At 38.3% G+C, this 18,111-nt stretch overlaps 1 protein-coding gene across 1 annotated transcript; it reads right to left on the reverse strand.

Moving 5' to 3' along the window:
* Positions 1-5,210: 5,210 nt before the first annotated feature.
* On the reverse strand, positions 5,211-17,366 carry LOC132383430 (gap junction beta-3 protein-like). The gene is made up of 3 exons (XM_059954379.1): positions 17,217-17,366; positions 16,908-16,957; positions 5,211-9,259 (listed from the first exon to the last, which is right to left on the reverse strand). Exon 3 carries the CDS (start codon positions 9,231-9,233, stop codon positions 8,436-8,438), a length of 798 nt encoding a protein of 265 aa, XP_059810362.1. The 5' UTR covers positions 9,234-9,259; positions 16,908-16,957; positions 17,217-17,366; the 3' UTR covers positions 5,211-8,435.
* Positions 17,367-18,111: the final 745 nt, after the last annotated feature.

Here is an 18,111-nt window from a genome sequence, read left to right on the forward strand (position 1 = left end):
AGGCACGTGGATATAAGGAAGGTGGAGGGATATGGACATTATGTAGGTTTCTTTTAGGCCAACTGCTGGCGCAATGGTATCAGCGCCGGACTCCAGAGCGAAGGTACCCGAGTTCGAATCCAAGTCGGGCCACTCCGAGTGCACGCTCCATCCATGCTGGGATGAGCCACTCGGTCTCGTAAAAAAAAAAGTTCGAGTCAGGAGCGCTTATATTGTGACCCAGTTAATCCGAAAGGAGACCAATCCTGACACCACACGCCAGACAAGAATGGCTAACTGTCTGGTGCAACACACTTAAAATAAAAAAGAATTGTTTTTTAGCTGGATCAGTATAACATTGTGGGCCAAACGGCCTTTTCCTGTGCTGTACTGTTCTTTGTTCTACGTCTATGTCTTGGCTGAGTTGGTAAAATCCACAGCGAATGTTGGCGATATAGCCATGGCACAATAGGCACCTGAAGGAAGGGGTGGATCACCTTCAGGCCATCGTCAGCTGTCTCATCATGTGCTGATTATTTATCCCCCTCCTGATCATTATGGTCATTCCCGTCAGTCTCAAACTGTATGGTGGGTCTGCAGAAAAGAGGGGTGGTTATGGAGCAGGAGTAGTGGGATGCTGTTTTACTAAGAATGGGTGGTTATTATCCCTGTCAGATTCACGAGGGTGAAAATGAAGTGGTTGGTTATGTCATGGTGCTCCATGGTACCATAGATCAACGGTTGGTGACCTAGGCTTTCAGAACCATTTGACCTTTCACCTCTCTATGAAATGGCTTCTACTCTAACAGGCAAAATGTATCATTCCATACCTGAATAGACTTTAGCAAATGAGATAAAAGTTAAAGCTCAGGTGACTTCCAAGTGATGTGGTAAATCTCATCTAAGGAGAAACCAATTTAAAGTGAAATGTGCGTATGTTAATCAAAATGGCTTCTTTTTTAAGTTAAAAGTAAGAATGCTTCTTTGTTATGGTAACTGGTGAGAGAGTGCTTTCTCTCGCAGCTTGTTTGGGTTATAATTACTGATAACGAGAATTGTATTCATTTTTTAACCAATTGGGATAGATGCTATTCTTTCTTCTGCATCTGTAAGCTAGTGATGCGCGGACTTTTGGGGAGGTCAGGGGGAGATCGCAAGTAAGGAGGATGTGCAGGATGCGCTCTGGTCGACCACCGAGGTTGGTCCCAGGCGGTGGGTTGAGGAGGTTGGAGAAGATCGAATAGTGGACTGAAGACTTCGATAGTTGAGCTCCAACGCTTGTGCACGAATTGACTGAACTCTGATAAGTTTGGCGCCTTTTCTTTCTTTTCTTTTCTTTCATATATACTGTTTTGCTATTAATTACCTAGTTCTAGTAAGATTTATGAAGTGTATTTTGTAACTACATGGTGTGCGGTCTGATAATGTGTGCCAGTTGGTACCAGTGTGCATTTCACAGCATCCGCGTATATGGGAGATACGGTTTGGCTGGTGGGCGGATTTTCCCCTAGACATACATCAGCCGATAGACAAACAGACAGACAGACATACTTTATTGATCCCAAGGGAAACAGGGTTTTGTTACAGCCTTGCCAACCAAGAGTAGTGTAGAAATTGAACAAGTTGAACAAGTTAGGTCTCTATTCATTGGAGCGTAGAAGGTTGAACAAGTTAGGTCTCTATTCATTGGAGCGTAGAAGGTTGAACAAGTTAGGTCTCTATTCATTGGAGCGTAGAAGGTTGAACAAGTTAGGTCTCTATTCATTGGAGTGTAGAAGGTTGAGGGGGGATTTGATCGAGGTATTTAAAATTTTGAGAGGGATAGATAGAGTTGACGTGAATAGGCTGTTTCCATTGAGAGTAGGGGAGATTCAAACGAGAGGACATGATTTGAGAGTTGGGGGGAAGAAGTTTAAGGGAAACACGAGGGGGTATTTCTTTACTCAGAGAGTGATAGCTGTGTGGAATGAGCTTCCTGTAGAAGTAGTAGAGGCCAGTTCAGTTGTGTCATTTAAGGTAAAATTGGATAGGTATATGGACAGGAAAGGAGTGGAGGGTTATGGGCTGAGTGCGAGTAGGTGGGACTAGGTGAGATTAAGAGTTCGGCACGGACTAGGAGTGCCGAGATGGCCTGTTTCCGTGCTGTGATTGTTATATGGTTATATAGCAATATAAAACCATAAATAATTAAATAATAATGTTAATCATGACCAGTGGAAATAAGTCCAGGACCAGCCTATTGGTTCAAGTGTCTGTCACTCCGAGGGAGGAGTTGTAAAGTTTGATGGCCACAGGTAGGAATGACTTCCTATGACACTCAGTGTTGCATCTCGGTAGAATGAGTCTCTGGCTGAATGTACTCCTGTGCCTAACCAGTACATTATCGAGTGGATGGGAGACATTGTCCAAGATGGCATGCAACTTGGACAGCATCCTCTTTTCAGACACCACCGTCAGAGAGTCCAATTCCACCCCCACAACATCACTGGCCTTACGAATGAGTTTGTTGATTCTGTTGGTGTCTGCTACCCCAGCACACAACAACAAGCACCGGCCACCACAGCCTCAAAGAACATCCTCAGCATCGTCCAGCAGATGTTAAAGGATCTCAGTCTCCTCAGGAAATAGAGACGGCTCTGTCCCTTCTTGTAGACAGCCTCGGTGTTCTTTGACCAGTCCAGTTTATTGTCAATTCGTATCCCCAGGTATTTGTAATCCTCCATCATGACCACACTGACCCCTTGGATAGAAACAGGGGCCACTGGTGCCTTAGCCCTCCTCAGGTCCACCACCAGCTCCTTAGTCTTTTTCACAAAAAGCTGCAGATGATTCTGCTCACACCATGTGACAAAGTTTCCCACCGTAGCCCTGTACTCAGCCTCATCTCCCTTGCTGATGCATCCCACTATGGCAGTCATCAGAAAACTTCTGTACGTATAAAGTACATATATGTCACCACATATAACCCTAAGATTCATTTCCCTTGGGCATGCTCAGCAAATCTATTGAATAGTAACCATAACTGGATCAATGAAAGTTCAACCAGAATGGAGAAGAAAACAGACAAGTATAAATAATTAACAATAAATAACGGAAGATGAGATAATAAGATAAAGAGTCCTTAAATTGAGATCATCAGTTGTGGGAACGTCTCAATGGATGGGCAAATGAGTGTAGTTATCCCCTTTTTATTCAAGAGCCTGATGGTTGAGGAGTAGTAACTGTTCTTGAAGCCGGTGGTGCAAGTCCTAAGGCTCTTGTAGCTTCTACCTGATGGCAGCAGTGAGAAAAGAGCTCAAGTTTGTGACCAGTGAAGAGAAATAATCAATTAATACCCAAAGTGTAATAGAAAGTAAGGATGTGATTCTCCTGACTCTTCACCTCATTCTTGGTCCCATTCTGAGATCTAGACTGGGTATGATGTTTGCTGGCTTCTCCATGTAAAGTAGACCAGGAATGTAATAATAGTATCAAAATTTAAAACAATATTTCCACTATCAAGAATGATTATTCTATCATAGCCATCATGCTGATTGTACCTGAGTTGTAAAGCAATGTATATGTGGACTTCATTTGATGGTGTTTCAACCTGTCTCTGAATGTGAACAAAACAAAAGAGATGGTTGTTGACTTCAGGAGGGCACGGAGCGACCACTTCCCACCGAACATCGACATCTCCTCGGTAGAGATCATTAACAGCACCAAATTTCTTGCAGTTCACCTGGTGGAGAATCTCACCTGGTCCCTCAACACCAGCTCCACAGCAAAGAAAGCCTGGCAGCATCTCCACTTTCTGCGAAGGCTGAGAAAAGTCCATCTCCCAACATACCCCCACCCCCATCCTCATCACATTCTACAGGGGTTGTATAGAGAGCATCCTGAGCAGCTGCATCACTGCCTGGTTCGGAAATTGTACCGTCTCGGATCGCAAGATCCTGCAGTGGATAGTGAGGTCAGCTGAGAAGATCATCGGGGTCTCTCTTCCCGCCATCACAGACATTTACACTACACGTTGTATCCATAAAGCAAACAGCATTATGAAGGACCCCACGCACCCCTCATACAAACTCTTCTCCCTCCTGCCGTCTGGAAAAAGGCACCAAAGCATTTGGGCTCTTACGACCAGACTATGTAACAGTTTCTTCCTCCAAGCTATCAGACTCCTCAATACCCGAAGCCTGGACTGACACCTTACTGCCCTATTGACCTGTTTATTATTTATTGTAATGCCTGCACTGTTTTGTGCAATTTATGCAGTCCTGGGTGGGTCTGTAGTCTAGTGTAGTTGTTGTGTGTTTTTTTTTCTTTGTTTTTTACGTAGTTCAGTCTAGTTTTTGTACAGTGTCATGTAACACCACGGTCCTGAAAAACGTTGTCTCATTTTTACTATGTACTGTACCAGCAGTTATGGTTGAAATGACAATGAAAGTGACTTGACCTGACTTGGCCAGTCTGATTTAGGCTGGTCTACATTTGCTAATAGGTTTTATCTGCTTCTACTCCCCTTATTTATTGTACTTGCCAATTAATATGCCACTAGGTATGTTAGGATTAATGATAGAAAGATCAATGCAATTTCAGAATGTAATTGTGTATTTCTACTTGCATTTAGTTTATGTTATGAACAAAACTGATAATGGAGAAGAAGGAAATGGAAATGAGTTTGCTGCTTGAAACATGACAGATCAGTAATTTCAATTAGGGCAATAGAGAATTTCTGGTCGGAGATAAAGAGATGTGAAAGAATCATCTTGCCCAATTTACATGTATTTGTTCAAAGTTCATTTATTATCAAAGTATGTAAGAGGTACAAAATCCTGAAAATAGACTTTCCACAGACAGCCACAAAACAGAAAAACTATGGAACCCGTTCAAAGAAAAGCATCAGACTATGCCCCCCACCCCCAGTTCACAAATAAAAAACAAATCATGGAAGTGGCAAAAAAAGAGCAAAAAACACTGAATATTAGACACCAACTCACAAAATTCCAGGTATATTCTGTTTCAGCTCAGTTCTAGTTTAATCTAGCACTGTGTTGTTTGTTACCTGGAACCGTCCCAATCAAAAATTGCGCAAAATAGCAACAGAAGGAGAAATAGGGTCAGAAACTGATTTCAAAGCTTTTAGCTCATCTGTGGATTGGCTTTCTCTCTGCTTCAGAGAAACAGAGAATTATATCTTTTCTAAAGGGAGAAAGAATGTCCTTTCTTAGATTAACTCAAAAAACACATTTACGTTTTTGAAAATATTTATTTTATTTCATTATTAATTTGTTAAACTGTACACAATATAAATAAGGAATAATACACAGTGCATAACAATTAAAGAAAACTGCAGAAAATTTGGCAAGTGCTTTCTTTAAATGACATTATTTCCATGGGAAAGTTTTGACATAAGTAATGCATTCAGCTCCACAGATAAAATATTTGATCCCTGTAACGGCAAAGAGGGGATGCAAGCACAGGATGCTTTTAACAGATTATTTTTTCTTGGAGTGTGAAAAATTGAACGGTATTTCCATACCACCGACTTTTTCCAAATATAATTTCCATCATAGTTAACATGAAAACAACTAATATCTTTATAAATAACATTAAATTTTCAGCTGAAATGTGAAATGGGCAGTGATCGGTAATCTGCACAGTGTATACTCTTTAGCTTTCCATTTACATTCAGCTCAACAACTTGTCCAGTTTATTGAGTCTAACAGGTGATGCTTTCATTGCAACTACTTTTTTAAAAATAAATTAATTCTATGTACAAATATTGCGATATCCCAAACATATGAAAACCCCTTTCTAAACTAAAGCCTTCAAATGTTTCCAAAGCTGATAGTTCTGTCCAAAATAAGGCTTTTATTCAATAAATGAAAAGTGGTTTTTTAAACTTAGTCCTCAGGTTACAATTGACGTTGACTGGGAATTAAGATCAAAAGGCCTGATTTGCATCTCCAGTTTCATACCTGATTGCAAATTGAAAATTAACCCACAATAGAATAACGTATTTTTGCTTTTATCAATTTAAATTTAAAATATGACTTAAATAACATTTTCTGTTTCAACATTCAACTATAGTATTGGACAGTACAAACAACAATCTTTCATCAACCAGTTTTCCTGTATCGAAACAGAAGGACAATTTAAAACTCATTGACATATCTCAAGTAACTATTAAGGACAAGTTTTCATTCTAGTTTTTACCTTCTATTGAAATAGGCAAAAAAATTTATGAGACGTACTATTTTTAGTCACTTTGTAAATTCTGGCAGTATAAATTTAACAATTAATGAAGTAACCTCATAGAAAAATGCACGGAAAGATTTGATGAAGTACACAATATTAACATAAACTATGAAATGTTCATTTGCTCTGCAGCAGGCATTGTCAATGTTATACAATTGATGGCAAAAGCATTGATGCATATTGTTGCTATGTAAACAGTTGAATTGTAAACATCATTCTTACTTTGATTCAAACAATGTTAAAGTGAATTAAGCCAGTGGAATTTATAAGTTTGTATAGGTGCCTTCATTGGCTCATAATTATCTACAAGTGGAGTGGCTGTATTCGATTATCATGTGCTACAACGTCATACTTGAAGAAATTAAAATGGACAAAAGATACATGAAGCCCATACTTCAGCTTGTCAACAAAATACTTTAAGAATGCATGAAATCTATAAGATTTTAGATTTATTATCTGATTATCCATTAAAACGTTTGCTGTCAAAGGATGAAATTTTATCATCAGAGATAAAGAAATTGAACTGTTTCAGAGCGTGGAATTATGATAATGGTACAAATCTATCTCTCCTATGCATTGATATTTCAATTGCTCCTGTCCTTGCATTCATTACTTTAAAGGATCTGCAGTACAATATACTACTGTTTAATTCTCTTTCATATATTGAGAAATTATTCATTTCTAAAAAAAATGTTTCAAGTATCAGTTTAGACAGTGAACGTACGATAAAAAATCCAGGTAGCATTATTTCTATGAGTAAGAGGATTATTATAAGATTTAATTGATCCAAAAAGGCTTTTGGATACAGGACACAAGAGATTCTGCAGCTGCAGATTCTAGAGTATCACATGCAAAATACTGGAAGAACTCAGGCAGCATCTATGGAGAGGAATAAACAGTGCATATTTCAGGCTGAGACCTTTCATCAAGCCTGATCAGTCTTTGCATATCAGAAGCTCCTGATAAAAGAAACTTTATTCTCAGCCAGTTAAGCAAATATATTCTGCACACTTCCTTCTGCTTAACTCTCTTCCAAATACAAATATCTTGCAATTTTAGCAATAAAGGTTTTATATGCGGTGATAACAGTAGAGGTGGTCACAGTTAAATTCTATTCAACCAGAAGCCAGAACTTTAACTATTTTGTACTTTATAGCCTCATCTTTGTTTATTGTTCTAATAGGCTGCTTGTAAATAAAATTATAGTAGATAATGATGTAACAGATCCTTAGCCAAGAGATAGCAACTGTTGTTTTAAAAAATTGTCTATTGTTGATTCCTTTTAATATATATCAGTACAATAAAAGGTTGGATTTAAAGCGTTGACTCAAATAATTGAGCTCGTGATGATCTTGCTTTTAAGAAATGACTCCTGATGATTTTGTCAGAGCTATTGACTAGTATTGTGTAATTTTGGCAGATTTGAAATAAGACCAATTGAAATGGAAACAAAGTACTTTAGCCATCACATTATTTCAACATGAATGAACTTATTTTTCTGTTTTGGTTTCAGTAACCATCTTCATAAATTCTTCTACCAGTGTTATCCACAAGGTTTGGAATTTTCAGGAATAAATGAAAAAAAGAAGTTTAAAAGTAAACGTAATAATTATTTGTCTAATTTCAAAATTTTATGCCCATGATAAACTTTTCTTTTAGCACTATTTTGGTAAATTTTCAATTTGCCCTTTGTTTATGAAAAAGAAATGACAAATTATAAATAAGAAATCAAAAATATACATTTGTTGGCTGACGTATGTTGCTGATGCTGAGATGGTAAGGGCAATACACACCTAGCTGCTGTAAGCACTCCCTGAGTGTGAAGGTGGAAGATCCTACCACATGAAGGCATCCATAATGCCCCATCAATGCTTCATCTTTAATTGTCCATTAAGAATGCCAAATGACAGGTATGAGGAAGATCCCTTTCTCTGAGAATCCAATCCTTCGGAAAGAAATCTGTACTATCTCATTCAAGGAAGCTTCAATGTAAATGGTAGCTGATGGCCAATTGATCAAGTGTGTCAGTTGTATAATGTTTGCTATTACCATGTTACTCACAGATTTAAAAAAAACAAATTACATTGAATATATTCTTATTGCACTGTATTATGTAATACATTTTACAAATGACACATCTGATCAATTGAAGCTTCCTTGGATGAGTGGTTAGGGATTTCTTTTAAACGACATTAGATTCTCTAAATATTCAGTTACATAGTAGAAAGATCTGGGGCTGAAGCACGAATGCAGTCCATTGACTTTTCATTATGCAGGTGATTTGTATGAGTGAGGCTGTGGCCAAGATAGTCTGGATTTCTTTTGGTCAATACTGATTCTCTTTTCCCGCAATGCAACATACAAAACCTGAAGCACCTTTTAGAGATCAAGTAGATCATTTCGGTCACGCTTATTACAACGCAAAGAGCTGACGCCCCTACCATGAAATATGTGAAGATTTTTTTCTCAGTTGGTCTGGCAATATAGCAGTCTACAACATTGGGACAAGGTAAAACTTCACATTTGACTAGGCGAGGCATATCAAAACTGTCATAGATTCTGTGGAGGATATACAAGAATGCAACTTCTATCACGGTTTTAAAAAATAGACTTATTACGTAGGTCCACCAAAGCCCACCATGCTTTCTGCCAGCATCCTCATATAGCTTAGTATTGGAGTCTGGATGCTTCATATGGTACTTTCTCTCTTTGTCTTTTCTGTAGGCTACATGCATGACAACCAATAGAGACGGTGTAGAGATGAAAATCAATTGCAAGGCCCAGAGTCGGATGTGGGAGATGGGGAAATAGTGGTCGAAGCAGACATTGGTACAACCTGGTTGCTTGGTGTTGCAGTCAAAATCTTTTTGATCATCACCCCATACTTTTTCTGCTGCTACGACATAAACCAGCACTCGGAAGATGAAGACAACCGATAGCCAAATCCGACCAAATCCTGTAGAGTATTTGTTTACGCCACTGAGGACACCTTGCAACGTCTTCCAGTCCATGATATCTGGAAGTATTAATCTTCAACCTATAACAAAAAAAAAACAAAGTCCATACAATGATTCATCCCATGCAGATGCAGCAAACTAGTTCAATTTCAAAAAATGTACTCCATGTATATTTTCTGTGTGGACTCTATGAAGTGATTTGGATTGCTGTGTGAAAATAGAAAGAACACTTCTATTGTCTTTTACAGACTTTGCAAAATAAAATTAATTTCCTTGCGCAAATTGTTTTATTTGTTGAATTGCACATCGTACTGTCTACAAATGGCACATCAGATGGTGAAAATTACATCAAATATACTATTAGAATTTGATTTACCCAGTTTTGGTACACCTTACTACCATTTTAGTCTAAGATCAGCACCCAGTTTATGGCAGGACAACTGGGAGCTTCATAAAGATAAACAAGCTGGCCACAATTTTGTTCTAATTCGAATTGGTGCTGCAGCCACTCATTAGTACCAAGTCACGCACAAGATTGTATTGAAGAGCTAAAGGAACTTAGATTTGAATATATCTGGACTAACTTTCTTCCTTTTTGGAATTTTTATAGGTTGTTAGAACCATAACTACTTTTCTTCACTGAAGGTTTTTGGTTGCCTTATTACTGGCTGTCTGGACAGGACCACCAGCAACAACCTGGTGAAAGGATATTTATGGAGCAAATTTGGCCATCTGGACTCTTGTAAGGGGTTGACTTTCTGCAGCGGAGACATGTGGAAAATCTGCAGGGTATTGCAGAAGCATTTGGAGTCCATTGCCTCAGCTGATACTGCATTGAATCATACAGTGAGCAAGATCACAATTCTTCTTGTCTTTCAGTGCACTGAATCAGTTTAAGGTGCCAGGATGAGTTATATAAAATGTACATTAGGCCAGAGTACATCCCTGCATAATCAAAGCTTCTATCGAGGAAATAAATTGATCTCAGTTCCTTGCAGTCAGTAGAAAAAGACTGAGCTCTGCAGCAATCCTGCAATTGGTCCCTTCTAATGAAAGTCTACCTGTGGAATCTTGATAGGGTTGTTTATTATATTAATAACTTTCATTTACATTGCAACCTTAACCTGGGTGGCAGGGTGGAGATACATCTCTACCAAAGGAGGAGTAAGTTGTTCTTCCCTCCACTAGCCTGCAGGTCACCTTTGGGAAAGGTGTAGCACCTGCTTAGCCCCCCTAATCAGGGTCATGTGAAGCCACGGGAGCAGGTAGTTGGCAGCCGTATGAGCAGCTGGTGCATATCACAAATCCTAGTTATGCGACCACTGGTGCCAGATAGACAATCTCCAAAAAGTATTGAGGGCTGGGGTCAACCATCTCATAAAGACACTGCCCAGAAGAATGCATTGGCAAACTACTTCTGTACAAAAATTTGCTAAAGACAATCATGGTCATGGAAAGACCATATTGACCACACTATATGACAAGGCACATAACAAGTGAACCAGGAAAACTCACAGGGCCATAATTAAGCAAAATTTTTGAATCTACCACTGAGGAAGCATTAAGGCTGCTGAACAAACCTAGAATAAAACAGTACATCTAAGGAAACAAACCAAATGAATAAATTCTATGACTTTTTTTGAAGGAAGTTCTAGAGACCAGAGTCCAGGCAGATGAAGCCATGTCATTAAAACTTGAATGAAGGAGATCATGGATTTAGAAGCTGCTTTTCTCAGCACTGTTTGTTGTCAGCAGACACTCGTTTTTTTTTAATTGTTGTGAAATAACTTACAATGTTTTCTCTACTTTTTTCTCATAATTTGTAATTACGTGGCTGAGAAAACAGACATGATAGGGATATTGCTGAGGATCATTTTCTTCATACTTGAAGAAAAATTACTGTCACCCAGCAGCTGCCAACTGTGCACATGCCTGAACTAAAAGGCTCCAACGTGCAGTGTTATGGAAGTGAGCCTGGGTCAGCTCAACAGGTAACAACTTGTCTACACATCCAAACATTAATTTTAAAATGATAAAATAAAAAATACACTGACTAGGTTGCTTGTTTGCATCACTCTATATCGAGATAATTGTATAGCCAGCTAGATACTTATTTAATAAAATTCCTCAAACTGTATCATGTGATTAGGATTTTACGAGAGTTGATTTAGAGTAGAGCTGGAAATGTTCTCATTAGCTCTCCAGAAGAATAGAAGATGTATTTTTATACTGATTCTATTGAATTCCCATCCAGTTAACTGAAATGACATCATCACATTGTGAATTTCTGGTGAGATATTGATATGATTAATACAATTTTTATGATTTATAGAAGTATGTTGAATTATTCCATGACACATCAGATCAAAATGGCTACAAACAATTAAATGCACTCAGCAGTATTTAGGTGTGCTTCCGTGAAAAAGAATGCTAGAGATAATTATTGGGAAATTTCAAGGTGCATGCAATAAGCACCCTGTAGAACATTTCCTGACAGATATCCTTGCCTTTAAATTTTGTTGGAGAAACATATTTCTAACTAAATCTTTCTCAACTCGCAAGAGATGACACCCATTGCAGGGATGATATTGCTAAAAATACTTCATTACAAAATAAATTACATCAGAAAAATACGAACGCCAAAGGAGGGTATGCTTTAATTAAGGTATTTTATGAAGCTCCCCAGTTTTGGCAGAGAAACAGTGGAAAATAAATATCATACTTCTTATTCTCATTCCAGTATAGAAGATATCTACCAATTTTAACTGCACAGTCTATTCCAAACAGTGAGGGATGGTGAAGAATATGCCTTGGCTGCCATATGAGACTATCAGCTGCCAGAATTATGAAGAGGAGAAAGATCAATAATATGTCAGTAGGTTACACAATCTGACCCCAGTGATGCTTAGTCCTCCAGCAGGTAGCCTTACCCTTTATCTTATGGACAGCTGAACAAAGGTTAAGCAGGAGGAAGACCTCTTCTCCAGCAATATTGTCTAAAGGTATTTTCAGACACTTGATATTGATAGAGTTTTCCTGGCTGCTACTACAACTAAACAAATACCTGTGTGTCTTTGTAAAGTCCTTCAGTGTTGACTAAGTCAACAGGTTGTGGTGTGGTACTTTTGCCCAAATCAGTTGCTCCCAGATGTGGGTGTATGAGTGTCCACTTGGAATAAACCATGACTGAGAGAATGAACAAATGCAGAGGTAGTCATTAGAAGAAGCAGGATGTAGGGGAAAGGTATTATTGCCCCTTATTCTACAAGAATGTTAAGTGCATAGTTCAGTGGTGGGCATGAGTTTAGAAGATGTGCTTGTTCTATTTGTACCTTCAGAGACTTGTGAACGCTTTGAGATGCAGTTTGAGGCTTTCATCAGTGCTGAGTATTTGAGGGTGTGATAGAACTTAGGAACATTAGGCATGAGCCTTCTTAATAGTGATCATTGATAGGTGATTGATTGCAAACATTGAGCATCCTTTCTATACACTTAATAGGATTCTCTGTACTGGATCACAAGGTCAAAGCCATTAAACCTTTTGCAGTATTACAGCTACATTTTTGAGGACATGACTTTTGACATTAATTTTCCAACTATTTCCTCATGGAACATTCCTCCTTCACCTCTTAAGCTAAGACCTTTGGTGCAAAAATCAAAATAATGCATAACCCACTCTATCCCATGATGTGCTATGAGCTGTCTGGTAAATCTCACCAATAAACATCTGCTTTAGGCTGACTTTGAGTAGTCAAAGGTAGCTTGCACTGGTACTGGCCACTTAGGACACGAGGACCCTACAGAGGCAATTGGCACTCAGGAATCTTGTTAGCTTGTACTGAACAACCATTGGTATTGGTTATTGAGCTCTTAGTGTATCAGAAGGAGACCAGTTCATCCAAGATTAATACCCACGTTTCCAAGCACTTTCTTCTTCAGCCCTAAAGCAAGCGTTCTGAGTTAGCTTGAACTCCAGCACAAAATTAATATCTGAGACTTAGTCTTCCTGCAATACTATCCAACATTCTTCTCAAGAGGTATTTCCCCTGCCTTCCATTGATTACGCTCTGAAATAAAGACAGGGGCCCTGACAAATAGAATATAGATTGGGAGTACATATTGGTATACATTTATAACTGGAGGAAAGCATGAAGTAACATTGTAGGGACAAAGGTCAGCTATTAGCCTTGTTCTGCCAATGACTGATTTAAACTTCAGCCGTTTTCATTCCATGTCTCTTAAACACAAGTTCATATGACCAGGTGACATTGCTACACTGCTGGTCATTCCAATAACTATGATTAAGAACAATTTGATATCTTGCCAATCAAACATATTAGAAATGACTGCTGCCGCGTTTTGAGTAAATATTATATATTACTAAGATTAACAATCTTCTTAAATGACACAAGTTAAATACCAGATAAACATTCTTCCTTCTTAGTGGTCTCCATTGAGAAAATACTTCACTAATTATTTATCCTTTGCTTTCTAAACTGTTAGTAGCGGCTCTAACAACTTGATCCTGACAAGCTTTACTTTCTTGACAGTCTGTTGATATATTCAACTAATAAACCAATGAAGTTTGTAGTCAGTTAGAGTAACTGATAAACATTAGGCAATAAATGTATAAATTAATTAATTATTAACCAACAAACTAAAATCTCAGTTTCAAAAATCTGTTAATCTGAAGGGTTTAACTTGCAGGCTTCATTTAATTGCAAGTATATTTAAATATTTATCATTCCTTTCATCCATTTACTGTAGGGAAAGAGTGTATTAATTATAATTGTGGGGGAGGAAAGACTTTAACCTAAATCTCACTCCAGTTATTGTCATATAAAATGGGCTTTTTAAGAATTTTATTTCCAAAAACTGAATTAAAATTTGGCAAAGATTCATTGATACCAGGCTGTATGTATGTGGCCCTGTTTCCATTTTCCAGCTTTTAGGGTATATTATCTTCTTTCCTTTCTGAGCCACAATCTATTGAATACATTCAATCCATCTTCAAACCCTTTTCAAATGATATATAAAAGCACTTCCTGTAAAGTGACCTCAATCTCCCCAAGCTTTTGTCTTAACTTTGTAGAACCATTGACTGAGCATACAAAGAAGCCATTCTACTTTGTATATCCAAGCTAGGTGTTAATGCTCTTCTCCTGATGTTTTTTCCCTTGCTTGTTTATAACCAAACATGTCTACTTCCCTTGGAACGATTTATTTTAGCTGCTTCTTAATCCTCAAGGTGGCCTTGACAACATCTACAAAAATGGAAGCAGGTTCCTTGTGAACATTTAAAATGGCCAAGTTAGTCTCTCCTCCATTTTTCATTACCTTTACCAGCTCTGTCACTTCACTTGTCCAAGAGATAGCGTGGGAGTGACTTATCTTTCTCCAGCATGTGAGGTGAAAGTTCATCAACTCTTCAATTTAGCTGCCAATTCATCTCTCTTTTTTTTCCCAATCCTGAGACAGATTGGTTAGTGTTCGATGTCAGATGCCATAATCAAACATGAATTGAGCTTTTGACCATGGTCACCTTAATCACAAAAACTACATACTCCTACCTCATTGAGATTGCCTGCTGCAGCCTTTATGTCTAGCCACCTGCAAGTGAAGCCATCATAGGCTGCACAGTTGCATAGTGCACAACGCTTTACAAAACAGGCAACCTGGGTTCAATTCCTGTCACTGCCTTTAAGGAGATTGTACTTTTGCGGTGCTCCGACAGTCTAAAGGTGTACTGGATGGTAGGTTAATTGGTCATTGTAAATTGTCCTGTGTTTAGGCTAGGATTGCATCAAGGGCTGTATGGTTTGAAGGGCTGGGGGGCTTATTCCGCACAGTATGCCAAACAATCAATCAATAAATAAATAAAGTTATCTCCAAACTAAAATGCTTTAATCTTCTCCCTTTCAGTTTTTCCTCTTCCACACAAAGTTTCAATTAAATAAAAATATGCAACCAATGCCATATTTTGGACCAAGACCTGCCCTAGAATTATACCATAATCATCAGTGAATGTTAGCTGCTATACCATATTGAAAGCTTTGACATTGTTCTTAAACCCTTCAGAAGCATTACTGTTCTTAATATCTGTAGCTTTTCTACTCTCTGCTTCTCCATTTCCAGACTCTTAGCAGTTTCCTCCCTTTGGCTTACCATTAGTGGTAGCATCTTCAAATGCCAATTTACATGGTCTGGATTATTTTCCCTCAGTTTCTACCAGTAACCAATATACTGTAGGTAATGTCAACAGGGCTAAGACCAGTATGATTCAGGCTTTTAGGAAACTGGAAAGGTTAGTATTGCTTTAATCTATTGTACAATTCTCCACCACTTTCCCACATTCCATTCCCCTGACTGTATCTTCTTATGTAAGTCTACTCCCTTTAGCTCATTTTTCTGAGAGATGTGGTTTGAAATTCCTTTCTGAGACCTTACTAAGGCAACCGCCAATCTACTTTGAAGCAACGTTTATTTATTGTGATAAAGTGGGGAATGGGCCCTTCTGGCCCTTTGAACCATGCTGCCCAGCAATTCCCCAATGTAATTCTAGCCAAATCATGGGGTCCTGCTTGGTGGCGCAATGATATCTGCGCCAGACTCCGGAGCAAAGGTTCCCGAGTTTGAATCCAAGTCCGGATTAGCGTCAAGCTAGCAACTTGGCCTTGTAAAAACAAGAATAGTTTGCTACGGAAGCACCGTCCTGACGGTGCCCCGATAACTCCACTGCCGAGTTAAGGGCTATTCTTTTTCTCTTCTTCAAATTATGGGGCGGTTTACCAACCAGTATATCTTTGGACTGTGGGAGGAAACTAGAGCACCTGGAGGAAACCCATGTGGTCACAGGGAGAACGTACAAACTCCTTACAGGCCACAGCTGGAATAGTACCTGGGTCACCAGTACTAAAAAGTGCTGGGCTAACCACTACACTACTGTGCCATGCCAGATGACCAACTCTTTGTTGGCATAGCATCCATTTTATCTAGTGGGTCAGAAAAATGTAATAGAATATTTTAATGAGTAATGGCATCAGTAATGATGTTGTGATAATTGAAAATGCCTATTATGTTGCAGATCCTTATTGACATCAAAGTGCATGAAGATTAAGCCTGAATGGAACTGAAGAGCACTCCAGATCAGTGGCAATCGCAGAAAATCACCATGCAATGATTTTATGAACAGTATTAATTCAAATGTTGCAAATTCCATTTCCAAAATAATTTTGCAACAGTCCTTCCATTGTTTAAACTTCAACTTCCTTGACATGTACTACCAAATTCCTTCTTAATGTGTTTGATTGTCAAGGTGGATTATAGACTTGGCAGTTAACAAATCTTTTCAAATTCTATGCCTCCAGTTGAAATAATTTCACAGTACAAATATTCCGAAGTGAGAACACAAATAGAATTAAGAATAAACATAGGGCCCTTAAAAGGTAATTCAATTTAAAAAGTAAACTGTGATATCACTACTTCACATTGATTGTCAAGGTACAGCATTCACTAAAACAGTCAGCCAGAGGACAATGTTGCAATATATAGTTGGAATGGCAGGGAGAGGCCCCTTTGCAAAAGCGAGAATACATGGTTGTCATACAAATCATACCTAACACCGACCGCTCTCCACTTTCCCTGTGATTCAGTGTGTCGTTTTAAAGAATCATAGTTAACCTTGTTTGAAGTAAATTAATTTCTATAGAGAAATACAGTATTTCTTACCAGAATTAACTGTGCCTTTAATTTAAGGATTCTTTATATAACAGGCTTGCCTGAAAAATAAAGTAAAATTACTTTTAATTACATTAATAATTGAACACATAATGTAATCAACAACTGTATGAAAAAGAAATAGTGAGTTTGTTTTCTTTTGAACATATGGCCTTATTAGAAGTATAAATTCAAGACGTAAATTATACTTCCAAGTTCAAGCTGTGATATTCTTTCCAATTGTAAATTGTTAACTTATAAATTTCCTGAAACGCTCTGATGAGTATTTTTTTTAAAGTTCAGATAAAATGAAAGACTTACAAGTAAACAAATCTTTACAAGTTTAATATCCACAGGCAGAAGAAACAAGCAGTCTGGAAGTTCCAACTCAATGGAATCTGTGGTTAACTCTCCCAAGAAAGTTGTTCAACTAAGCTTTGCACAAAGTGATCTGACACTGCAGTTTCTTCTTGTTTTCTTTCAGTATTCTGGGGCGGGACTAAGCTATGCTGCCTTTATACAGAATCAGGTGACATCAGCAACTCTTAAAGCGACGTCAACACTTAGTTGGTAAGTGATGAATAATACATTGTTTCCGCTGGGTATGGCACCTCCCACCACTCACACCCCCCATGTGTAAAATATGGCTGTTAGCATTCCATTCGTAAGCATCTCTGATTATTTTATTTCCAAGTCCTTTGGCATACTAAATACTGCAGAGTCATATTGAAATGTGGTTGATGACTTTCTCAAGTTTGAACTGAGCAGTCATCATAATTTTATCTGCCTTCCGCTCTTAAGCTTGTTTTGAGTGGTTGTGGACTTAAAAGCAACAAGAGGTGAGTCTGTACATATTATTGTGCTGTGATTGCAAATGCTTTGGACATTTCTGTCATATGCAAACATTGAAACCTTTTGCGGTGCAGGTGGTTGGAGAATTGCTTGTGAACTAGAAAGTAACGCTTCGTGCTTATTGTAAAATTGCAAAAATGAATGCACCAACACACAAAGGTGACTTGTCTGAGACCACAGGCCCACTCCAGCTGCTCCCAGCTTCAGGTTTATGGACTCAATTTCATTCCAAGTGCTGATGCTTGCTTTATTATTTGCATGATTTGATATGATTCATTTTTTTCTCTCTCTGTACATAGGTTGTTGGACTTCTTAAAAATTGGGTTCTTTTGGATTTCTTGTTTTGTGGCTGCCTGATAAGCAG

Source organism: Hypanus sabinus, chromosome 30 (assembly GCF_030144855.1).
Source record: "Hypanus sabinus isolate sHypSab1 chromosome 30, sHypSab1.hap1, whole genome shotgun sequence".
Taxonomy (NCBI): Eukaryota; Metazoa; Chordata; class Chondrichthyes; order Myliobatiformes; family Dasyatidae; genus Hypanus; species Hypanus sabinus.

Excerpts from the sequence above, each read along its gene's own strand:
- LOC132383430 (XM_059954379.1), bottom strand. The coding sequence starts at position 9,233 with ATGGACTGGAAGACGTTGCAAGGTGTCCTCAGTGGCGTAAACAAATAC.